We start from the raw sequence: 24,698 nt of genomic DNA, 5'->3' as shown, positions 1-24,698 counted from the left end.
TTGATCGAGGCTTGCTCGTTAGATATGAGCGTCCAGTCATTCTGTTGGCAAACTCCTTCCAATAAAGAGTCTTGTAAGTACGCGGAACTCTATTTTGTGGCGAGGGCAGAAAGCCGCGAAGCACAATAATAAGAATATGGATGCAATGAGGAAGGATCGAACTACGGTATCAGATGTGCTTTGCTGCGTATGATCTTGGCGGCCACTCGGCCAGCTTAGCAGAAAGTAACAGTTTGAAATATGATGTCAACAAGCTAACATGATGCACTGGTGATATTAAGTAGCTAGTTGACAAGTAGTTGTCGTTTTCAGGGGTTGTGGTTTCGTCGACTAATGGATTTATCCAGACCTCATACATGAATGATAGTCTGTCACAGTCTTTCTGGCAGCCGTTCCGGATCTGCTAGAAGGGGTAAGACTGTCGTGGGGACGGGATCGATCCCGGAGGGATCGTGAGATGTCGCGAATAGAGGTCCAACGTAAATCAGGCAAACAGAGCAGAAAGGACCAAACAACACAAGCAGCAAAGTGAAAGCTAGGTATGAGCAAAGTGATATCTTCAAGGTTGAACCCCCCCCCCATGGGTTCTGGCGTGTATCTGTCTATATACACCGCGGTCACGTGTTCCATCACGTGTCCTATGCCAAGCCTGGTTGACTTAGACGAAAAGACGTTGACAAGTGCCCCTCCTTTGAGAGGTAATCGTCCCGATTACTCCAACCGATCCCTGTATCCTTCATGTACAAACGCGAAATATCTCACAAGTCCCATGTATTCTCTCGATCCTCACACGAACGACAGTCGAGTCCTCTTGGGCGCCGGTTCACGGACTTCCTCTTCCTCCACTGGCTCTGCCGGGCGCTTCGCCTGGCTGGTGCCGACCTTCCCCGCAATGTCGTCGACTTTCGCGACGAGGTCAGCGAATGGGCCCTTCTTGAACTTATCAAGCGCGGCCGCCGGGCCGACTTTCTTGCCGAGTGCCGACACAGTGGTTTCGATGCCAGTTATGGTGGCCTTGTGCTTCTCGAACCCTTCGCGTACGGCCTCTTGCATGTCATTAACGTACGTAGAGACTTTGTTGATTTCCACGGTGTTCTTATCGACCTTGGGGATAAGCTTGTTCGCGATGTCGTTGCCTAGACGCATGTGGTTCGCGTTGGCTGTGTCAAGGTTCGCGGAAAGCTTGTTAACGGTCTCGAGGGCACCCTGGAGCGCTGTCTCCAGCGTCTTGATGCGCTCTTCATATGCCGCCGTTGTCTGGACGACGTTGTCGACTTTCTCGTCGAGCTCCTTGACAACGTTGTGAGTCGCCGGATTGATGTGAACGTACTCGAGTTGAGCGGCGGTCAGCAGGTCGAGTCGTCCCACCATAAGGAGGGTGCCGGCGATGCTGGCGTTAAGGTTGCCGGGTGGTTCCACGAAAGTTGCGCCGAGGATCTGGGCGTGCGTGGGGAGGTACTCTGTCCATGGTTCACCTTTCAGGTACGCTCTGCGAACCTTGTCGATCTTGTCTGTGACCGTACGGAAGTATGCGACCGATGTGATGCCAGGGCGCTTGCACGACTCCTTGGACTCGTAGAATTTCTCGATCCAGTTCCGAACTTCGATGTGAAGTTCCGGGTTCGGGTTGGTCTTGAACGCCTGTTTGGCGCGTTTCTTGGCTTGCTCGTAAGTTGGGTACTGGATGGTACGGGGACCCTTGGGTGTTGCAGGGGTTCGCGAGCGCGCGTTCCTCGGGGTCTTGGGGGTCTTAGCACCCGAGACGACCGGTTCGTCCTCGCGATCCTCGAACGACTCGTTGTCGGTGTCATTGGACCGGTTGTCTTCCTGATCGGAGTCGGTCTCGGTATCCTCGCGATCGTCCATGCTGTCCTCGGGATCTTGGGCCCCACTGGCTTGGGCGTGGTGGCGTCTTCTCAGGTTGGGGAACAAGGGCTTAGCCGAATCGGTGCCCTCCGCGTGTTCGGTGCTCTGTTCCTCGCGAGCGGACTCGTTTCCCGCGGGAGGCCGGGGCGGAGTCAGGACCTGGAGGTCCTCCTTGTCCATGATCGTCTCCTCGACTTGCTCGTCATCTTGCGCGTTAGACGCGGTCTCGTTATGGACTGGTTGTTCCATTTGAGCCTTGTTTTCCGCGATGAATTGTTCGAAGTCGAATGCCGCCTCGTCGAAGTTGCCGGCCACGTTGGTGGGCAGGTGAGCAGGTTGGTATTGACGGTTACCGCTCATTCTGGGTCGCGTCGCGGGTTACTGGTAGAGACGCGCGCGAATATTCGTGCCTACTGTGTAGGTCAAAGGGAGAAATAGGGTGTAGCAGAATAGAAAGAAAAGAAAAGGTAGATATCGCGAGATTCTCGCGGCTCTGCTGCTGGAGGTTGGTTGTAGAAAGGAAAGTTGTTGTGGTGGTTGTGGGTGGGGATAAATAACCGTGCTGGGCCAATATCGGAAGGGGCAGTGAATGTGGGCAGTTGCGGCAGGAGCGGTGAATCTACGTAACTACGGCAGGAGCTGTGAATCCAAGCGGAGTTTGAGTAAGGATAGAGTAGGCAAGTACGGCTGGCGCAGCGATCTACTGTTTATTTTATCGCCCGCCGTATTACCCCCGCCTGGCTGGAAATATCGCGTTGTTCGCGTTGTTGTTGGTAAGAATAATCCCTCAGCTTTGTTCCTGTTGAAGGGATTGTTTGAAGTGAAAGGGAAGCTGACCTTGTTGAAAGGTGGTGGTTCGCGATCCGGCCGCGAACAATCTCTTTATGCCTGGTTCTATTGTCCAGGCTGTTGTCTGGCTTCTCGCTTCGTTGCCGCCAGGAAGTTGTCCAAGGCCGACTGTGGTTTGCCTTTCTTACGGAATTCCACTGCCCAGTCGATGGGATTCGCGGTATCGTACTCATCTACCTCCTCCATTGCTTTGGTGTTGAAGTTCTCACGAGGTTCCCAGGTATCCACCGCTGCCGAATATCCCCGCCATCGCACGAGATACTCGGGCGCTGGGTGTTTGCCGCGTCGCCACCTGATCCTTCTCTTGACAATCCTTTCGACTTCATATTCTAGTGCGCCGTCCACCTTGACTGGCTCCGGGGGAGATACCTCGCGATTAAAGGGATCCTCCCCCTGTGGTGCCTTCCATAGCTGGGCCACAGATATCACCGGGTGAACTCGCCAGTGGCTGGGGATGTTGAGCTCACAGGCGAGCGGTCCTGCTTTTCGGATCACTTGGAATGGCCCTGCTCTCTGTGGGGACCACTTGTGTTTCGGCTTGCCTGGGAGAGAGTACCCGTGGCCGAGGCGGATGTACACCTTGTCTCCCACATCGAAGTCCACCTGTTGGTGGCGCTCGTCATATCGTTCCTTGCGAATAAGCCCGGCTGCGTCTATAAGCGCCAACGCTTCTTTCTGGTATGTGTTCCGTAGTACGTCCAGAGACTCTGTCGGCGTATCCGCTTCACTAACAACGTCTATCACAGTTCGTGGGCGGAATCCCAGCGTCAACTCATTAGGGGAGCATCCCAGAGTGACTGATAGCGCGTTGTTGATCGTGTGTTGAAGTGACGGGAGGATCTCAGTCCACGGTATTTCCGGGTCGGTGAAAGTGTGGTATCGGATCGCGATTTCGACCGTTTGGTTCGTTCGCTCGCTCTGCCCGTCTGTCTGCGGGTGGTAGGCTGTGGCCACGAGTAACTTGGTGCGGAGGGCGTGGAATATCCCCCCCCATACGGCCGATACGAACTTTGGGTCTCGGTCGCTAATGATTTCCTTGGGAAGTCCCCAGTCGCAGAAGAGAAGTACCCGGATCAGTACCTGTGCCCAGTCCCGGGCCTTGTACTTTGTGTTTCCTGGAATCAATAAGATCTTCTTGCTAAACTTACATGTTACAGTGCACAGGCTATCGTACGCCTCATGGCCGGGAACCATCCAGAACGAGGCCGTTGAGGAGGTCTCTGGCATGTCCGTGATGAAGTCGATTGTGATGGTGTGATATGGGATGCCGGGTGTGACGATAGGCTGGAGCGAACCCACTGGCTTCGTGCGATCCGTTCGATTTTCCTGGCACGTTGGGCAGTGTGCGATATACCGTTTGACGGCACGTTTCTTGTTTTTGAAGTGAATGCCCCGAAGTTCAGCTAACATCCTGTCTGTTCCTAGGTGGAATTTCGCGTCATGCGCGAGAGCGAGCACGTCTACTGCCACGCTCTTGGGCACACAGAGTTCGCGCGTCCCGTCAGATGCGAGGTGGTATAGGCGTCCCTTCTCGTCAATCATGTATGGTTTCACTCTCCTATGCGATCTCGGTTTTTTGCGTCTCGGCTGTTCCGCTAACTTCCTTGCTTCCTGCGGGGAGATGTAGGGGATGTTACTTGCTTCCATCTTTTGGACTATGGCGCGCAGGTTGCGTAGCCGTTTGTCACCTTGGTATCCTGTTACAATCTTACGTGTGAGTTCTTCCGGAATATGGGTGAACGTTGCAGTCACCGTTCCTGATGGCATGCCTGCTGTGGTGGCTAGGTGTGCTGTCTCGGGTTCATCCACGTCGTCTTCGTCATTGATATCTGCCAGTTCATCCTGGTGTGGGAACCTAGCCGAGATGTCCGGGCGCGTCGTGGCCAGTCTGCTCAGCGCGTCTGGGACCACGTTAAGCTTTCCCGGGACATGGAAGATTTTCAGCCTGAACTGCGAGAGGTAGTTCGCTGCATTTGCCAGTTTAAGGTTTGCCTTATTGAGGTCCATGGTCCTCAACGAGGTATGGGTGACAATCCCGACCGTCGCCGCATGGTCGGTAAGGATGTTCACCTCGTTTCTGTTTGACTGGACTAATTTCCTGAGTTTCTTTACAGCCCAGACCACAGCCGCCACCTCTGCCTCAGTGGCGCCGAAACGTTTTTCCGCTGTTGTGGTGGTCCGTGACAGGAAAAGTATGGGTCTAACGTGTTTCTGCGCGATATCCCTGCCAGGGATCTTTGCGCCATCCCATTCCTCATCCAGCTGGAACACCATAAGGCCGAACCCATTAAGACAAGCGTCGACTTTGAAAAAGAGGGGTTTCTCAGGGTCGTGGTGATGTCTCACGGTTTGGTCGCAAAGTTGGTTCTGCAGGGCCCGCCATGCCTCAAGCTCTGATTCTGTTGGCTCAAACTTGGCCTTAGCGAAGCGAGCTGCCCGCGTCGCTCGGGATAGTTCCTTGGGTAAGTCGCCTTTCTCCCGCATCTGTGCCTGCATGTTGGTTTTCCGTTGCTGAAGTGGCGCAGTTATCACGTCATGCCAGGGTATCCCGTGGCGTAACCACCCTGACATTCCGAGATACATCTCGAGTGCCTTGAGATTTCGCGGGAACTCCAGTTTCCGGAATGCAGCTATACGGTCATCTGTTTTCCGGATTCCATCTCCATCCACGACGTATCCAAGCAATTGCACGGATGGGAACCCAATAAACGATTTTGAAGCGCCAATATGGATCCGGTTCTCATCCAATATTCGCAGGACTACCTCCAGGTGCTGAAGGTGTTGCTCCTCGGAGTCGCTGAAGATCACGATATCGTCGATATATGCCTTGACAAAGTGGCGGTGTTCATGGAACAGTCTATCCATGAACCGCTGGGCATAAGCTGGAGCGTTCTTAAATCCCATCAGGACCACGTTGGAGTACTCAAGTCCCCTGGGACTTATCATTACCATCCTGTCCCTGTGTTTTGAGTACACGCCAAGTTGGTGGAAGAACCCAGATGCATCGAACATCGAGATTCGTTTCTTTCCGCGCAGTGCTCCCATAATATCCTCCTGGTCAGGGAGTGGGTATACGTCTGGGATTGCCCACCTATTGAGGGGGCGCATGTCACTAACTACCCGGCCCTTGTGTTTGGTCCCGTCCTCCTTGAATTTCCACACGATGAACAGGGGACAGGCGATTGCCGCTGGCTGCATCATCCACCCGGCTTTCCCGGCTGCATGGCGTTTGTCCATGTCCTCATCGAGGAATCTCCGGTCTTCCAGGCCAAGTGGGAATGGCTTGATGTTCTGCTTCTGGTTCTGCCATCCGTCTAGTAAGTTGATGCGCATCCTATCCTCATCCGGCATGGGAATTATCCCGCGATCCTTGTATATGTCGTTCTGGTCGATTAACTCCAGGAGCTGTAGGGCGAAATCCTCGTCGTCAGCGCATATTTCCACGCCCAGCTTGCTTTTCTTCGTTGGGTACGTGCGTGGCTTTGATATGCCGTATGACGGTGGCTCCCGATATGCCGGTGGTCGATCTGTTGGCTGCTCCGGCTGGTGGATGGCAGTCATGATGTTCTCGGGTATATCCGTGAAGTTCACGCATTCCATGGCAGCTATCTCGTCCAGATCATCTTCATCAATCAGCTGGGCCACCTCTTTCCCGCTGTATGGGACCAATCTTCCCAGCTTTACGCCCTGGCGTACGTGTATTGGCCGGCCTGAGGTGTTGAAAATAGGCATACGCCGTGGTGTGTGATGGTCCACTATTGCTTCGAGAAGGAACTCGTGGGTGGCGTGGAACGTATATGCGGCAGGTGTACCATCGGTTGCTTCCTTTGCGGGGAGTGGGATGAAGTCCACTGGGACCAAGTGGACTGCCCCTGCCGGTATTGTCAAGTTCGCTGCGGCTGTGACTCTGCGGGTCACTGGGAAGCGGGACTCAATGGTTGCTGGTATGTTTATCCCCTGGGCCGAGCGGAGTGTGACTAACTTCTTGTTGAAGTCCACTACGACGCCGTGGTCGTCGCAGAATGGTGTCCCAAGGAGAAGTTTAGCTCCTAGGCCATCAACCAATCCGGCGGTGATTGTGATGTGAGCCATCACGTTGGTATCGCGGATGATCCCTGGGAGGTAGAAGTCGAACGTGGCCACCTCGTTGACTTCAAACGAGGAGTTGACTGCTTTCATCGCTCGTGGCTCTGTCGGACGGATCCAAGCTTTTTTGGCGAATCGGGACACCCACTGCCTGTCCGCGAGAATCGTGGATGCTCCTGTATCAATACAGACAGAGTGGTCTTCGCCGTCAGGGTCCGCCCGCGCGTTAATTCGGAGATGTGTTCGTCGGCGGCGTTGCCTCTTGGGGTCGGGTCGCACCGGGGCTTCAAGAATCTGTCCTTCTGAGATTGTGAAGTTGGCGGAGTTTCCGAGAGTGATCTCGGGTGGGATGTGAGTGCTGTCTGTAGCCAATGTGGCTTCAGTGTCTCCCTCCGCGCCTCGCAGGTAATCCTCTATGTCAGTCCATAGAGGTATGTCGTCTGGTGCTGATATCCCCGGTTGTGGTGTGGGTTTGTTTCGTTGGGCATCAGTTTTTGGTTTGTCCGTCCAATTGACAGTTGAATCTACTAGGTTATGCTCGTCGTCGTTCTCGGGATCTCCCCCTATCATATCGAGTGTGTAGCCTTCGTCAACGAGTTCATCAATGCGTTCGTCTCGGTCCTCATCGTCTTCCCACACGACCTGGGCGCGATCCATGTCGTACCCATTCCTTCGGCGGTATGACGCGTATCTGCGGCCATTGCCCCGGTCGTTCTGGTGGAACGGGCGTCTGTCCTGCCATGGCTGGTACCGTCGCTGTGGTTTGTCATACCGGTTGTCCTGGGGTCGCCGTTCCGTCCCTACGTTTCCGTGTTGGGTGCGGTATCCAGCGTTATCATCCCGTATCCGCTGCGTGTTGACTCCGTTTGGTTGCCGTTCAGCGTTACGGTTGTCGTTCCACCTTTCACGTGGTCGATCCCCGCTACGGGGGTAGCTTCCGGCGCGCCGGTCCTGGTCTTGTCTAGCGCCCCAGTACGCTTCCTCTGAAGAAGTCGTGGTGTGGTGATCTTCACTTTCCTCCGTGCTGACGAACGCGGATCTGGTGGGGGCCGCCAAGTGGGCTTCCCGGATAGCCTTCCGGCGTTCCTCTGCCAGCGTGAGGAAGGAGTCAATGGTGTCTGTTGCCGTTGGCTCATGGAGGAATTGTCGGAATATGGGGGCGAGGTTTCGGTAGAACCGGGTTAACCACTGACGTGGCTGTAAGTCTCCCCATGCCCTTGCGTATTTGAAACAGTCCTGAGCAAATGACCGTAGGTCCCTGTCACTGTGTATCATAGCCATTGTGAAGTGATGTTCCTGGAACCACTTTTCTGCGTCTGCTAGCGAAGGTCCAAACCGAAGTCGGATTCGTTCCCGAATTGCAGCCCATCCTTTAGCCCTCAGGTTGTTCTTCTCTGAGTCTAGCAGCTGGAAGTCCCACCAGTTGCGGGCAGCACCTCGGAGATAGAGGTGTATGTTGCTGCATAGCTGGTAGGCCTCGCCTAGGTCTGCCGTGTATGGGTCAACACCTTGTGTCCAAGTTTCGACTTCTCGGTGTACTGTCACCCCATTGTCGGTAAATATGGGGTCAGTTCCGTGTCGTCTTGTGTCAGCATCCGGGTAGAAGTAACCAATGGCCGGGTTTACCATCATATGTGGTTGGTGGGGCGTGGTTGATGTCCTCAGAGCTGGGGTCGTTCTCAGGGCTTCTGTGAGTGCTCGGACAAAAGAGTGGATCGCCATGTCCTGGTTGGCTTGCTGGTTTGGAATGGCTGTGGGGTATGTGTTTATCCCCTGGTATTGCGGGTTGTACGGCGTGTGACCTGTGTATTGCTGGGAGTGGGGCGGGGTGTTTTGTTGTGCCTGTGTGGGCGCCGTCGGATATGGCGGTGGATTTTGCCTGACTGTCCCATCTGAAGGTACACTGGCTGGTCCCGCTTGGTGCTGGAGTGGCGGTGTGCTGTTGGGTATAGGGGGTTGTGCTGGGGGATATTGCCCGTAGATGTTGGGATACATCCCGGGTGGAGGGTTGAAATTCTGGTGTGCCATGTTTGGCACATAGGCTTGTCCCTGGTATTGATGTGGACCTAGTGGGGGTTGCTGAAAACCTTGCTGAGGGTATGGCTTGTGTTCCCATTGGGCCTGGGTTGTCATCGGATATTGCCCTGGAAGTCCTGGGAGTAGTCCTGGGGGTGTGTTATAAGGCCCTTGCTGTTGAAGCGGTTGTTTGTGATATCCCTCAGATGAATCGGGAGGTTGGGCTGTGGGGACAGCGTGATCTCCTTGACTCGTTCGAGGGGGTCTCACGGGTTCCTTTCCTTTCGAGGAGGATGCCTCCGACTGGGGGTTCTGGAGCGCAGTCATCGGGATTACCGTGGCCACTTCGTCCGGTGGAATAGGGGGCGGTTTTCGGGGTGGGAGTGGTTCCCGTGTCTGTTGCGGTCCTGGGGGTGTTGTCTGTTCTTCTGCGTGGGAGGTCTGCGAGTTTGTGCGACTGAGGGCTGGCAGTGGTGCGTGTTCGTGAAGTTGCGCGTTGAGAAGAGGATCTTTCCGCGCTGCTCGTACGAGTCTGATCACCGCACGTATTGTTGACGTTGCTGCCCATGAGTCGCTGTTGTATCCTGCTGGGAGTTGGAATCCGTTCTCCCACTCTTCCTCTGTGTATATTGGTCGAGAGGCTGAGTCCCAATCTAGTGTACACAGTCGTTGGGCGTCCTCAAGGAAAAATTGATCAAGTTCCTGTACGCGCGGATCTCGTGGATTCGCCCGTCGCCAGGCTGTAAACCTGCGGCACTCTTTGATGTGCCCTGGTGTGATGAACATGGGATATGTATGTCGAGGTCGGTTGGAATTAGGGTCCTTCTCGTGACTGGTCACGAAAAGAAAATTCCTGGTGTCGTAAGAGGTCGTGCTACCACTTGTCACAGTCTTTCTGGCAGCCGTTCCGGATCTGCTAGAAGGGGTAAGACTGTCGTGGGGACGGGATCGATCCCGGAGGGATCGTGAGATGTCGCGAATAGAGGTCCAACGTAAATCAGGCAAACAGAGCAGAAAGGACCAAACAACACAAGCAGCAAAGTGAAAGCTAGGTATGAGCAAAGTGATATCTTCAAGGTTGAACCCCCCCCCCATGGGTTCTGGCGTGTATCTGTCTATATACACCGCGGTCACGTGTTCCATCACGTGTCCTATGCCAAGCCTGGTTGACTTAGACGAAAAGACGTTGACATAGTCACTTTAGCGGCCTACGGGTTAGTTCTTATACTGCATATCCAGAAAGAGCTCAAAACATGACAATAAGAATAACCAAGGCACCTAGACTGCAGTATTCTAATGTACATTTAGAATAATCGAAGGACATACGATGCGTTTAGCATCTTCCTCATCAAAATATCGCAAGTATGATCCAACGAACCACCACAGACAACACTGGGTGATCAGTATGTCGTCATATAGTCTCAGCTTGTGGCCTCATCATGAGATTACCGAAGATCCAACGTACCTTGAGAAGCGACAAGAAAAATACCCCCAGTCTTTGAAAAAGCAGAAGTCAATGTCATAGCCGTATGGACGGGAGAGAGAGCAGGCACGAACTCTGCAAAGCTTTTGATTTACGGACCAAAGGATTTCACAACTACTTACATGAAACAACTCAGAAAAATGGCAACCTTTTTTTGGCCCTCTAACTTTCAAACTCTGTAACTGTTGAAGATGGTTTCTGGAGGCAAGAAGCGCCTAACAACTGCATTAGTATGAGATTCCTTGTCATCTGCATTACCGATGAACTTTTTGTGCTGATTCACAAGTGTATCCCTAAACTACAAACTAGTTTTCTATTCATTTCACGGGCAATGGCGGATGTTCTGGCACCGTGGCAGTCGCCGTGGGTTTGCTGTTGCCAAGACGTCGCTGAGGGTCCATAGGGCTGCCCCTCCCAAAATAAGGGATGAACTGGTGAGCCCGCTGCCTTATGCAGAAATGCTTCTCAATACAGTGGGCTGCCTGGAGTGGCCTTACGGATGGATCGCCTCGCAGGTGCATCTCACTTGCCAAATGCAGAGAAAGAAATGGAGAGATCATGCATGCAAAATGTATCTGGCGGTTCACTATACCATCTGCGGGTATGCAATAAATGTCTCGGTTGATGGCTGTTGACCCAACGATCCAGGCATGGTCATCAAGAACCAGTAACCCGGGTCAAACCGGCAAAGAGCGGGTATTTCGGGCTTCCCTCGGGGAATGGTGGGAAACGTGAGAGCAAGTTTTTCTTGACTTTTTTTTTTTTTGTTAAATCCCTCATTTCCATCGCTCTCGCATTTCCCTTGGCTGCATTCATGCATGTCGGACCATTAATAAACCGATGAAGTACGACTTGGAGACAATGCTTCCCCTATTTATTCCCACTTTTGCATAAACAGTGCATGCGAACAAACAAAATAATAATGCTACATGACAACATCATAAATGCTTTTAGGTAGAGTAAAGCTTCCCCTGATAGGCCAAGCCGAAGACCCAAATGTGCGGGACGAATCGATGCTTTTATCATGGTATCTCTTCGGCATTCCGGCATGTGAGCATGTAACCCCCGGTCTCGTGTTCACTCCAACCACTTTCCCTCTTGTTTGGCTGCACACTACACCCAAACCCACATGAGTGCGAAGTAGCGTAGTCCAACGGGATGATTAAGCTCAAGAACGCCACAGATGGTCTTGGACGGCAGAGATAACCGGCTTCTGATAACTGACATGGTAATCTTGACGACATCCTGGCCGTTGAATGGCTGAAGAGACGCAACAAGCGGGGGAGTCATCCCATTTTGAAGCGACACATCCCTTCTCCTCCACGACTCCTCGGCCCGGAAAGTGTCAGGACTTTCTTAGCGCGCGCCATGGAAAGACCATCGTTTAGCCCTATAAGTCTTAGTGCCTTCCACCCGCGGCCTCCGCGACGTAGAACCTGGCGGAACGGGCGGAATTCCGGGGCAGTTGTCGAGAATGCGTAAACGCCGTCGGCTATGCCGTCCCATGATCGGGATGTTTCCCGCCTCGCCTCGACCCAAACCGATCCGCAAAACATTCGTTATCCCCATAAGCTTATGCCAGTGCTCGGAGACACGGCACCAGCAATGTGGGTTCATTCTAAGTTGATGCCGTCGGCCTATGCGGGTGACCTGGTCCCAAAGCCTCCAGCGGGGAGGTTAAAACTCTGATGAATCTCATCATATCTAATCTCATCTGATCTAATCTCGCAGTCCCGTGTGCGCTATTCGACTATCATGGCGAACATCGAGGAAAAGCAAAAGACTGGCAACGAGTGCGCTGGAGTGATACCGGAGCTGGTGTCTCCGGTATCGTCTATTCAGCAAGCCAAGCGTTCTTCAGGTAGGCCAAGCCTGCCTCTCACCACCGAGTGAATCCTCTAACTACGCATTAGACTCCTCCTCTCCCAGCCAGGATGTTCTGTACGCCGCCGGCGTTGGTCTCAGACCCGACGACCCGTCGTTACCGTGCCTAACTGTTCGAATGTGGGTGATTGGAATCGGTTTCTGTCTGTTGGGCAGTGGCGTCAATACTTTATACACCTTCCGCTTTCCATCCATCAGTCTGTCGCAGTCGGCGATTCAGTTCTTGGCCTATCCAGTGGGGAAGGCGTGGGAGTTTGCCATGCCTGATTGGGGAGTTAACATCATGGGTTGCCGTGTCAGCTTGAACCCGGGACCATTCAACTACAAAGTCAGTATACTCTTGAAGACGCCAAATTGAGGCATTCTAGCACTGACCACTATGTCTTAGGAAAACATCCTTATTTACATCATGGCTAACCTAAGCTTTCTGACACGTCTAAGTGCTGATGTCTTGACCGAGCAGCGAGTGTTTTACGGATTGAAAGCAGGCTGGGGGTTTGAGTTGACTATCACACTTGCCACAATTCTTTATGGATTTGCTTTGGCTGGATTGTGCTATGCTTTGGTTGTTGCCCCCCCTGGGTTAGTGTGGCCGGGAGTGCTTGGAAACACCGCTCTCAACGCCGCATTGCACTCAGGCAAAAAGGAAGATGAATCTGAGTACGTTGTCCATAAAGCTTGTGAATTTCCTTGCATATCTCTTACTAAGTTTTACAAAGGGCCAAGTGGACGGCATCTCGTTACAGGTTCTTTATGCTTGCCTTTGCAGCATCTTTTTGTTGGTACTGGTTCCCAGACTTCATCTTTCCTGCGCTGGGATACTTCACTTGGGTCTGCTGGATCGCTCCGCAGAACCCGGTTGTCAACCAGTTGTTTGGAATGAAAAGCGGAATCGGTTTACTGCCTTTCACCTTTGATTGTAAGTTTTATCCTGTCTGTCTCTAGTGACACTATGCTAAGCTAGACCAGGGAGTCAAATAGCCTACATCGGTTCCCCATTAGTTGTGCCTACCTGGGCAATTTTGAACATCCTTGCCTCTCTGGTTTTCTGGATCTACATCATATCTCCGGCTCTCTATTATTCAAACACGTGGGATTCGGCTTATCTCCCTATCCAAAGCAATTCCATCTTTGACGATATGGGTAAAACGTATAATGTCTCAAAAGTCATTGATAAGGCGGACAACTTTAGCTTCAATGAGACAAAGTACAACAGTTACTCAGATGTAAGTGATACCAAAGTTTCCGTCTCAACTGACAATGAAAGCTAAAAGTCTTCAGATATATCTTCCCGTCACATACGCCCTCAATACTTTCGGTCTCTCGTTTGCAACCATAGCCTCCCTCTTTGTCTGGCTCTTCCTTGAAAAACGTCGCCATATCATGGCTGCATTCCGCACCTCTAAGATTTCTGCTCTTTTCGGCCGTGAAGTCATACCACAAGATAACCCTCAACCTGCGTACAAGGCCGTACCTCTTTGGTGGTACTGGGCTACGGCAGCTCTCGCTTTAGGGTTTGGTGTGTTTGCTTGCGAGTTCTACCCGGTTCAGCTGCGATGGTACGGGGTACTTCTCTCGTTCGCGGTATCTGCTGTCTTTTTTGTTCCGGTAAGTCTACTCCCATTCCCGGACCATACAAAATGAACCGTCGCTCATATAGGCTGGTATGGTGCAGCTTGCCTGGATATACGCAACGACGAACATGAAAATTCAGATCGATATTTTCTGTCGTATTATCGCAGGTTACATATGGGATGGCAAGGTGTTGGCCAACATTTGGTTTTTTAACCTGGGCTACATCTCCGGTATCAAAGGACTGGCATTTGCGCAGGACCTAAAGCTGGGTATATACTGTAACGTATGCATTCTACTTCTCGTTCAGGAGCTACGCCAGGAGGGTGCAACACAGCTAACAGGCCTTCAGATTCCACCCCGGAAACTATTCCTTGTCCAATCAGTTGGCATTGTGATCGGTTCCCTGGGCCAAGTCTCAGTCCTCAACTGGGCTCTCAACCATATCCCGAAAATTTGCACAACGAATGCCCCCAATGGCTTCACATGTCCATTCTCTCGAACTCACTTCAACACGAGCATGGTTTGGGGCGCTCTCGGCCCGCGCCGGTTCTTCGCCGAGGGAGCAATGTATCGCTCGCTGCTATGGTTTTTCTTATTGGGAGCCACGCTACCTGTCATTGTTCATGTGCTGAGGAAAAGAGTGTTTACAGAGACGAAATGGCTGAAAAAGGTGCATATTCCGCTCTTCCTCGGCGGGCTCAACTACATTCCTCCGGCGTCTGGAACAAACTACGGCAGCTGGGCCATCGTGGGTTTGCTCGTTGGTTTGCTCGTCAAGACGAGGCAGAAGGTATGGTGGAGGCGGTACAATTTCGTTCTCAGCTCGGCGCTGGACTGCTCTGTTGCTATTGCCGGAATCGTCATATTTTTCGCCATTTTCTACACTGGTGTTTCGGACAGATTGAACTGGTGGGGCACCCAGGTTTACCAAGTAAGTCAACATGTCGTGACGAATGCCTCATGAATGCAGTCTGTTAACTGTGGTGTGCGATAGGACACGTGCGACTGGAATAGTTGTAGCTATTTGAGTCGGAAGGGACAGAAGAGTGCCTGAGAGAGGAAAACCAGCCTGCAACGATATGAACCTATCGATTCAACTTTAGTAGCCAACTCCAAAGGGCAATGCCATCATCAGTGTAGAGAAACGGGGTTGTAGAAGTTGTCAGTTTGCCCTTGAACAAAGGATCCTTCCGAATGCGCATTCTTGAATTCATATCACCGTTATGATTTGTTCCAGTATCAACTGTAACCGAATAGTCTAGCTTGCGTTGACAATAGTGTCATTACCCACGGTAGCGTAGATAAGGCCTCAACAGCACGACTTGTTATTAGGTACAACTTCTATGCTGCGGAGATGCTGAATAGACGAAGGGTAGTGAAAGCGGTTTCCAAAAGACAAGATCAAATTCGATGTAGAATGGCATTGTCAACGTCGTTTGTGGGGGGAGGGGTTGCCGTGCAAAGCGCATATCACTAGCTCACCGGTTGCTATTATGGCGCCGCTATTGATGGCGCAAGTCACCCCGGCTGTCCCTGCGGCTACGCGTAGGATGCGACAACGAGTGGCTGTGTTTACGGAGCAATCATAAGCCCATCTCTGCTCAAGGGTACCTAAGCGAGGCGGCCCAATGTCTCGCCGGGAGTCGGAGTGGCTTGGAGGATGCGCTAAGAACGCCCCTCAGCGCCTTAGCGTCGTCGATCGGTGCAATCGCGACCTCGAGACGCTATGACACCCCTTGAACAGGTCCACGACCGACATGTCCCACCCGTCTGCCTGGATTTTGTCTGTCAGATTTGATGAGTGGAAAGTAGGGGCATTCATTACAGAGTTGCTCCGTCGGAGAATTTAAGCTCATGGTGGCGTCGCTTTTAGCACCGCGGGCGCTACCCAGCCCTCTTTGAACCCATTGTCGGCGCAATAAACATCCACTGGCGTTTCTTTGGGCATTGATTATCCATGCCGACTCGCATCTCAGTAATGATGCTGCCTAACACTAGATTAACATAAAAGAAGGACGGCGCTTCGCAATGATGGTTCGAGCTCATTAAGAACATGAAACCACAGATCCAACAATTCAGTATCCCACAACCTCAAGCTACACCTCATTCACTTTCTGTAGAAGCATCTTCGCATTGTTGAACACCCCAGTCTTCCCCAAAGCGCATTCGATATGTCAACAACCACTATCCGCAAGGTAGTCATTGCCGAGTTCGGCGATGTCTCTAAAGTCCAAGTCGTCAAAGAGACCATCCAGCCGCCTCCCGCCAACCATGTGCAGGTAGCGACCATCTATTCCGGCTTCTCGGGAGCCGACATCAACATGCGCAAGGGGGTCTACCCGATGCAGAAAAAGGCCCCGCTGACTCCTGGATACTCACTCGTCGGCACCGTCAAGGCTAACGGTACCGGCGCGTCCAAATTCACACCCGGCGACATGGTCGCCTGTCTCACCGTCTACGACGCTGAGGCGGAGCTGGTTAACCTGCCCGAAAAATACCTTATAAAAGTCCCTGCAGGCCTTGACTTGCAGCAGGCCACATCCCTAATCCTGGACTGGAACACGGCGTACGCCATGGTCTACGAGTCCGCCAAAGTCGCTACAGGTCAACGGGTCTTCGTGCACGGCATCAGCGGGGCTGTTGGCTATGCCCTCATGAAGCTGTGCCAGTTGCAGGGCGCCGAGGTCTACGGCACAGCATCGGAACGGAACCACGAGGCTATCCGCGCAGAAGGCGGCAAGCCCTTTGTGTACACGGACAAGAGCTGGATCCAGGCCATGAAGGACCTCGGAGGCGCAGACGCCGTGTTCGACGCCTTGGGATTTGAAAGCTGGGACGAGTCGTTTTCGATCCTTTCGGATGCCGGCACCCTGGTTGGGTATGGCGGCAATCTGCGCTCGCTTAACGACTCCGCCGAGCACGGCTCAGTGGTTATGCCAACGGTGAAGCTGCTGGCGCGGGGCATGAACCCCTTCTGCAACAAAAAGACTCGGTTTTACTACATCACTCGGGACGACGCGACTTTCGAACCGAACCTGAAGACTTTGTTTGATTTGCTGGCCAAGGGCAAGATCACTGTCCCAATTAAAAATGTGTGGGACCTTGAGGACATCCAAGAGGCGCATCGCCAATGGGCGAATGGTACGGGCGTGGGATCATTGCTTGTTCGGGTGTCAGATGCCAAGGCTTGATGATTGACTCGGGAGCTTTACCCGATCGGCTAGGGGCTGGGCGTTGAGCGAGTATTGGAGGAGTCAGTCATGGGGACCTTGGGAGTACCGGTATTATTTCCATTATTTGACAATCAAAGTATCTATGTTCCACGAGGGATTGCGCACACCTTCCTGATTCCGCTTGGCGTCGTTTAGCGACCTTGAACGCGTGCCTGGACGCCTAACAGCAGTGCGTAAGATCAGTGCGTGCCTCGCTGATCCAGCCCTGCCAGGCATTCCTGCTGACGAAGCAGTTCGTTACCCAGTCATCTTGTTCCAGCTCCTTCAAAAGTTCCCCCTCATCTTTCTTTTTAACCTCGAACTTATCTTTGCTAAGCAGCACTTCACTGGTGGTGATGAGATAATTACCGAAAGGAAAACGGTTGGGGAAATTGACATCTGCAGCCAACCGAGGCGACAGGCCGACCGAAGCTAGACACCCCATTGCGAAGAGCCCACCTTTCATCAGCTCATCTCACTGACTTCATTTGCGTCAAACTTCTTATCGAAATCTCACTTCAATCGAATTCATTTCATGGTAGCCGCTATGAAACTTTGGATTGGCCAAGTCGCACTGGCAGGCCTGGCAGGCATCGCCAACGCCAGTGAGCGCGACCCTCCCAGCCTCGACGATTTCGATTGGGACACGATCACGCCGTCCCGCAAGCTGGAATATCATCCATGCTACAACGAGTTCAAATGTGCACGACTCACAGTCCCGCTCGACTGGCTCGACGAGACTAACGAGCACACGGTCGCCTTGGCCATCATCAAGCGCCCTGCCAAGGTGTCTGACGACGACCCGGCCTTCGGCGGCACCATATTCACAAACCCGGGCGGTCCCGGCGGTTCCGGCGTCGAATTCTTGCTTCGGGACGGCTCCACCCTGCAAGACACGGCCGACGGCGACAAGAAATACGAGATACTTAGCTGGGACCCGCGCGGTATCCAGTTCACTACACCAAAGGCCGATTGCTACGAGGACCTATTCGCCAGGGACACGGAAAGCATTCAGCGCCTGGCCATTGGCCCGCTCGATGCTAGCCCAGATGCTCTGAGGCGGCAGTGGGCACGGATCCAGGGATACGGCAAGCTCTGCACGCAGAACGCTGTCAATGGCTCCATTATCCCGTACGCGTCGACGGCCTCTGTCGCCCGCGACATAGTCGAGATGCTCGACAAGATCCAGGAGCTTCGGGATGAAGAGGCTGCCTCCCGGGCCGTTAACAAGGACGAGGCGCAGAAGTCGTTGGAGCTCCGCAGCAGTAAAGACGTACCGCGTCTCCAGTACTGGGGATTTTCCTACGGCAGTCTGCTTGGCAACACGTTTGCCTCCATGTACCCCGGTAGGGTAGGCCGCCTCATGATCGACGGTATTGTAGATGCAGACGATTACATGGCTGGGGTGAGTGAAACTCATCTCATATTCGATTTGTGACGTGAGACTAACCCGCAAATGCAGGGCTGGAAGACTAATTTGCAAGACACGGAGAAGATCGTCGATTACTTCTACAAGACATGCTTCACGTCGGGGGAGAAGTGCGCTCTTAGCCGTTCTTCGGACAAGAAATGGGAGGACATTCGGGACCGTGTCGACCAGTTCATCAAGCAGCTAGATGATGCACCAGTCTCGGTCCTCGACGGAAAGATCACCAATATCCTTACAGGGTACGATGTCACGCTCTCCTTTAAGGGTCCCCTCTACAGCCCCTACGACAGGTTCAAAAGGCTCGCCGAGAGCCTCAGCGCCGCCATCGACGGGAATTACACTGCCCTCCTGGGGTCCGCCACTGCCAGCATCCCGAAGCTCGACCAGATCTGCGCCCACCCCAACGCGACGGGCGCTCCGTCGGCTTTCAATGACGGTGGTCAGGCCGTCATCTGCGGTGACGGTGAGGACAGCACGAACGTTACCCTCGCCGAATATCAAGCCTACGTCTCGGAGCTCGAGTCGCAGTCGCCCACGTTCGGCGGCTACTGGTCGCAAATCCGTTTCGCCTGCACTGCATGGGGCGTTCGTCCCAAATGGCGCTTTCCGGGCCCATTCCAGACTCCCGAACACGACGCCGCCTTGGTCGAGGGCAAGCCGGCGGCGCCGTTGCTGTTCCTGTCTTCGCGGCTCGACCCGGTCACGCCGTTGCGTAACGCGTGGAAGATGAGCAAGGGACATCCCGGGTCGGCGGTTGTGATCCAAGAGTCTATCGGACACTGTGCTCTTGCGACGAGCAGCCAATGTACGAAGAAAATCATCCAGGCGTATCTAGAGCATGGGGTTTTGCCGGAGAGCGGGACGGTATGCCAGCCCGATTGTGACGTGTGGGATAGTGATACGCGTATTACGGCGAGTATGGGTATCAAGGTGGCACACTTGGCACCTCCGCATGACAGGTCTCATCCGCTACTCTTCTAAATCAAAAAGGCCTATGTTGAGGATGGTGGTAAGTGAACCAACCATGCTATCAGTTGATTGTTGAGAGATCAGCAATGCCGGCCAAAGGGAGCACACAGACGCGAACAGTATCAGTGGGCCGGGTCCTAGACATATAGGGACGTCAAATATAGCCTAACGGGTCTCAGAAAGCGTATACCGTTCAAGCTTCAACGACCAAAACATTTGTGAGGTGTTTGATTTGAGGAACATTCGTTGCGATTGGGCAGATGCGTTGGGAGTGTTCTTCTGACCGCTATTTTCGGATAAAATTCGCGCCATGTCAACCAAGGGCGGCCACCGAGATGCCGCAAGCCTCCCCTTTTAGTCTGTGCTTAGTGTGTGTTCAGTTACATCGCGGGATCGTCCAAAATGGTGAGGTTGTTGCCGAATGCGTTTCCTGACGCAGATAACGTTCGGCTCCGAGGTGAACGTTACACGTGCTAGATGGCCCAACTGAGACATGATTCCAGACAAACGTCAGATTCATGCTTGATGTACGGGGTAAATACGAGTTTCTCGTTCGCCCTGGCGATCTGAACATTCCCCCGCCAGAATACCCACCCCCAGACCACGCGTAGTTGATCAATATGCACGCATCCGACGAGGCGAGCGCCGTTAGTGCCCGGTCAGCCTAGCGTCGCTGCATCGAGGGAAGCATTCTGGGGAAATGTGTCGATTTAGCCAATCCCCTGCCCCTCGCATTCAGCTCTCAAAGGCCAAGCTTTAAAACGCGCTAGTGACAAGTCAGCTCGAGGATCATTCCGCCCTAGTGGCTCATACACATCGTGGCATTGGTCGGACAGACGCCACAGACGGGACGTTTTGCTGTATTCTGCCTGCTTCTTTACGAGATCGATCGGCTGTCCCCGGGGGTGGTATGCCGCACTATCGCATAAGAGCACTGACAACACAGCTGAATGGTTGTAACTTCACGAAGTTGACGGGTGGGCACGAAAATAGACCATGGGCGTATGTCATGTGAGTTCGTATTTTGGGGTGCGTCATGATAGCGGAGGCGTCGACGGTTGAGGGAACGACGTGTTGATCGCAAGAGACAAGCGGAGAGCGTGCCTTATCGAAAGGGAGATTCGGGTCATACGACTCGCGGGGTTGAATGCCTTTTACCCAACGGAGACGTTCAGGCTCTACTATACAAGTTGATGAAAAGGTATAAATTCCTCGTGAACACTCGCCTGATATGTGGTATTTCGGCAAATCCACACCATCGGCATCTTACAAGATATACTATTAGCCAACTCATCACTACCCCACGCTCGCTCTGGCATTTCAATATCCAAAATGATGCTTTCTACGTTCTTGTTAACTATCCTTTCTCTTGCCCCTTCCTCTCTCGCCCACCCACTCGAAGAGCGCGATGAGGTCCAGACGGTCCACTTAACCTTCCATGGTGGCCCTGCATCATACGATCTCGCGATTCCTGCCAACGGGCAGGTGTATCCTACGAGTTTGTTACACTTTTCACACATACGCTTTGAAAGAAACAGAGCAACTAACCACTTGACTCCCAGACAATGCCATCTCGGTCAATATCATTGACGCACCCGACTATAACGCCATTTCCCAGTGCAAGTTCTATACCAACGGCGAAAAGGCACTGGTGAGCGGCATAACGCCACAGGGCGTGCAGCAGGTCATCATCGGGCCGCCTCAGCCCGTCACGGGAGTTAGCTGCTTGGGAATATGCGTCCCGACGTACGGACAATGTTACGGCACCGACGGGCAATACATCGGCCCGTGCTGCAATGGCTTCTGCGCAGCGACGCGTTGCAGGCCCTGGATCCAACCGTACTAGAAAGTTCCAACGGCAAGGGAATTCTTGGCTCATTTTTATGAAACATGCATGGGGTGAGATGATGCTACAGCCTTCTACAAAAGCAGTAGCTGAGAAAACTCCCGCACTAGGCCGGGTTTGGGCTTATCCCCAAGTTCCGCATGTTGCAGCAGAGATAGTCGAAGAATGCAATCTTCAATGTCAAGCTTACGCAACTTCTGACGCCGACTGTGAATAACAATTGAGATGTAAGCCGTGCTTCTATGTGCGGAGTCATCAGCAGCCTGTACTGCGGGGGTCGTTCCTATGTCCCATGTTTGTTAGCGAACCTATGTACAAGCCGGGCACCAATTGGACGCAGAGTCGGGGTCATGCCCCGACCCCGCAGGTGTTGGTTGTCGTCAGCTAACTAGTGGACGCGCGGGCTGCGAGGCCATTCGTAACCCCCCAACATTTGAGCAGGTCAGACTGAAAGGATTCCGACCCCTACAGCTTGGTACGGGTCTTTCGTATTTCTGATTCTTGTTTCGTTGCGATAAAGGTCTAATCAATGTCAGTTGGTTGCGAAGAACTTGGCTGATTGGCTTCACCGCTGCGTCGCATGATTTCTGATGCACCCCATTCCGGGATCCTTCATGACTCCTCACTCTGTTCTGTACATGGGCTCATTTAGCCACGTCAGCCTATATTAAAGCCCGCTTTACCCGTGTGAGAGAATTCTAGGCCTTTCCCAATTCATGTTGCTCAAGCTCTATCTCAGTTAATCTTATCGTCGCAACCATGGAGTTCAACCCGACCAAGTCAATTGTGAATAATGAGGAATGCGATTTACACTACTGGTACCAGGGTCAAGGCCCACTCATTGTCTTCATCCCCGGCGGTAACGGTCATGGACGACAGTACAACCCCATCATCACTGCCTTGTCGGACAGATACACCTGCGCTACTTTCGACCGTCGTCAGATGTCCGCAAGCCAAGTCAAAGTGAACAAGAGGCTCAACCCACCCCAACAAGCACGCGATGTCCGCGCCATCATCAAAGCCATTGGATATGACAAAGCCATCATCTTCGGCAGCAGCTTGGGCGGGATGCTTGCATTCCAGTTCGCCCTCGACTTCCCTGACATGGTTGAGCACATGATAGCCCACGAGGCGCCGACCTACACGTTGATGCCGAATGCCACCGAACTCTTTGAGCACTTTTACCATTGCCTGGAGCTGTACGACAGGTACGGCATGGATGCGGCGCAGGAGGAGATGAGCAAGAGGTTCGTTGGTTATTTTGACGAGGGCGTGCCCAGGCCCATGTTGCCGGAACCGGAGAACCCAATGAACTTTTGGGCCAACGAGTTCATCATCTCGATGGGCTACTTTCCGAGCCTGTACCGTATCAAGGAGAACAAGACGAGTGTCGGAGTAATGCGGGGCATCAGAAGCAGAGACGCTTGGTATGCAGAGGCGGTGAATGAACAAGAGAAGATCCTGGAATGCCCTCGGTTTGATGTTCCTGGTGCGCACGAAGGATTTCAGGTTGAATGCGAGGCGTTCGTGCCTCACTTTATCAAAATGCTGGAAACTCTCGAGGCGAGGAAAAACGAACGTTCTTGAGCTTAGAGCAGGCGTTAGCTAGGCAGATGGTAGCAAGCGTCAAATGATGGCGATGGTGTAAGACAGAGCCTCAGCCGCCGAGATGTCCGACACATACAATACCTATGCATGTGGATTATGCAAAGTCGATCAGTTGAATTTGAGCTTCCGGAGCCCTCTTTTCTCTCTCCAATAATTCGTCCCCTCCAGCATCTCCGTGCAGCCTGCTAGCAACCAGCCCCATTTCCTCAAGAACTTCTCAGTGGCTTCCCAGCCCCGTGGATCCCAAGGCTCGCCCCAGACAATAAGCGCTGAATCCTCGACGCCCGCTCCTGCCCCAACATCTACAACATCCCTGCACATATCATCCTCGTCGATGTAGTCTTCGCCCTTCTCGGCCACGATCCGAAGGAAGTTATCTCGCATGCGGGGGTGGGGAAAGAAGTCGATCCAAGGGTGGTGCTCGACGGTCATTTGTAGCTCGGTGGGGCGCATATTCTCGGGACACGAGAGGGTTGTCGTTGCAAGACCCAGACCGGGACCCATCTTGTTGAAAGGGGAGATGGCGTCGTATGTCAGCCACTCCGCGTTGAAATTTAGGGCGTGTGCGTTGCGGACGAATGCATGGAATACGTTTACACGGACAAGTGTTGTCAGATAGGCCGTACACGGGCTGCCTCGTATGTAATCTTGGTAGGCCTCCTCGGCAAACTTGTTCAACATACTCTGAGTATCATTCTTGCCCAGGAGGCAGAGCTGTGCGCGTCGTTTCCCCCCTATACCGGAACTGGAAACGGCCTGTGCGTTTTCGTCAGGTGGCGTCTCCATCTTCACGGGTGTATTCAAGGTGTTTGTGTCTGAGTCCGGATCTGGGTCCGATGGAGAATGTTTCCCAAGTTTTTGGTTTCTTCGACCTAAATTGAGACGGGAGCCCGTGTTAGCTGGCTGTAATGGGCCGGGGCAGCAGACAAGTTGAGAATGTTACTGACGTCTAGCCCTCTGGTTCAACCGGTTCTGCAGTTTCCTTCTCTCCGTGGTACTTGTCACGCCGGTCCAGTCTTCCGAGGGATCACGTAACTCCGTCAGACGCGGATTTGCGAGGACCGGGATCGTCGTCCCTGCAGGAACCGCCGGGCCTGGACTGAAACACATCTCCATTGTTGTCGCTGGTTCTAGATCGAAAAGGACGCCTTCTACCGAGATTGGATAATGATCGTAAGCGGAAAAAGAGCCACACAGGGGCGCGTCAGCATTGAGATCTGATCGCTCAGGACTGGCTGGTCGAAGGGATGGTTGAGGCATTCGAAAACTAGACTGGACGTCCCATAGGCTATATGCAGCCTGCTGACGGCTTCCGCCGTTGTGGTGTCAGGGATGCTCTCGCAAGGTCTAAGCGAATTGTCGAATCGGCGTCGATGCCCTTTCTCGATGGTGGGGATCAGAAATGACTCGAGCCTCGTCGATGCAAAGAGGCTCGAGGAAACCCAAATCTTCGCAACCTCCCGCAGGCTCAAACTTGCTTAAAAAAAAAAGTGAGTAGAATAATCACCTTGCGAGAGTACTGTATCTATTTGATGAATGGTTATTCCGAAGATGGATTGCTAATCCATACAATCTGCTGTTATCATCTGTGAGGCGAAGCACTCCCAAGACGTGAATTCGGGCGGATTTAAGGCCCATGTAGATCTGCACCAGATTTTAGCGTGTCAGCAGGCTGCATTAGCGTCCGCACCTCTACGTATGTCTCTCTCCTTGCAGTCCAATGAAAGGACGTTGAGATTCCACTTCCTCCCTGCAAAATGATTCGGTCTCGGTCTATGATTGAGCTCTGGCCAGAGGTTGGTCCGTTACGCCGGCCGCATTGACTGTTAGACTTTCCAAACTGAGTACAAAAGGCTTGGCTAGTCGTCTGATACT

The 24,698-nt window shown here is 53.0% G+C and overlaps 7 protein-coding genes across 7 annotated transcripts; 5 read left to right on the top strand and 2 right to left on the bottom strand.

Moving 5' to 3' along the window:
• Positions 1 to 786: 786 nt before the first annotated feature.
• EsH8_VI_000180 (uncharacterized protein) lies at positions 787 to 2,226 on the bottom strand (the record flags this gene model as incomplete). Its single annotated transcript, XM_083271433.1, has 1 exon — positions 787 to 2,226. The coding sequence occupies one exon, from the start codon at positions 2,224 to 2,226 to the stop codon at positions 787 to 789; it is 1,440 nt and encodes a 479-aa protein (XP_083126607.1).
• Positions 2,227 to 12,055: 9,829 nt separating this feature from the next.
• Positions 12,056 to 15,489, top strand: EsH8_VI_000179 (OPT oligopeptide transporter protein-domain-containing protein; the record flags this gene model as incomplete). Its single annotated transcript, XM_083271432.1, has 9 exons — positions 12,056 to 12,161; positions 12,214 to 12,512; positions 12,573 to 12,844; positions 12,904 to 13,103; positions 13,154 to 13,410; positions 13,466 to 13,792; positions 13,860 to 14,042; positions 14,109 to 14,690; positions 15,442 to 15,489. 9 exons carry the CDS (start codon positions 12,056 to 12,058, stop codon positions 15,487 to 15,489), a joined length of 2,274 nt encoding a protein of 757 aa, XP_083126606.1.
• A 441-nt stretch (positions 15,490 to 15,930) lies between these two features.
• Positions 15,931 to 16,950, top strand: EsH8_VI_000178 (medium chain dehydrogenase/reductase family protein; the record flags this gene model as incomplete). The annotated part of the gene is made up of 1 exon (XM_083271431.1): positions 15,931 to 16,950. One exon carries the CDS (start codon positions 15,931 to 15,933, stop codon positions 16,948 to 16,950), a length of 1,020 nt encoding a protein of 339 aa, XP_083126605.1.
• A 556-nt stretch (positions 16,951 to 17,506) lies between these two features.
• Positions 17,507 to 19,381, top strand: EsH8_VI_000177 (alpha/beta hydrolase; the record flags this gene model as incomplete). The annotated part of the gene is made up of 2 exons (XM_083271430.1): positions 17,507 to 18,376; positions 18,434 to 19,381. The coding sequence occupies 2 exons, from the start codon at positions 17,507 to 17,509 to the stop codon at positions 19,379 to 19,381; spliced, it is 1,818 nt and encodes a 605-aa protein (XP_083126604.1).
• A 1,320-nt stretch (positions 19,382 to 20,701) lies between these two features.
• Positions 20,702 to 21,215, top strand: EsH8_VI_000176 (uncharacterized protein; the record flags this gene model as incomplete). The annotated part of the gene is made up of 2 exons (XM_083271429.1): positions 20,702 to 20,867; positions 20,932 to 21,215. 2 exons carry the CDS (start codon positions 20,702 to 20,704, stop codon positions 21,213 to 21,215), a joined length of 450 nt encoding a protein of 149 aa, XP_083126603.1.
• A 759-nt stretch (positions 21,216 to 21,974) lies between these two features.
• EsH8_VI_000175 (Alpha/Beta hydrolase protein) lies at positions 21,975 to 22,802 on the top strand (the record flags this gene model as incomplete). Its single annotated transcript, XM_083271428.1, has 1 exon — positions 21,975 to 22,802. The coding sequence occupies one exon, from the start codon at positions 21,975 to 21,977 to the stop codon at positions 22,800 to 22,802; it is 828 nt and encodes a 275-aa protein (XP_083126602.1).
• Positions 22,803 to 22,931: 129 nt separating this feature from the next.
• On the bottom strand, positions 22,932 to 23,939 carry EsH8_VI_000174 (DUF3425 domain-containing protein; the record flags this gene model as incomplete). Its single annotated transcript, XM_083271427.1, has 2 exons — positions 22,932 to 23,695; positions 23,771 to 23,939. 2 exons carry the CDS (start codon positions 23,937 to 23,939, stop codon positions 22,932 to 22,934), a joined length of 933 nt encoding a protein of 310 aa, XP_083126601.1.
• Positions 23,940 to 24,698: the final 759 nt, after the last annotated feature.

This window comes from Colletotrichum jinshuiense, chromosome 6 (assembly GCF_051148585.1).
Source record: "Colletotrichum jinshuiense chromosome 6, complete sequence".
Taxonomy (NCBI): Eukaryota; Fungi; Ascomycota; class Sordariomycetes; order Glomerellales; family Glomerellaceae; genus Colletotrichum; species Colletotrichum jinshuiense.
Note: the sequence above shows the minus strand (reverse complement) of the source record. Positions and strands in the feature narration are given on the sequence as shown.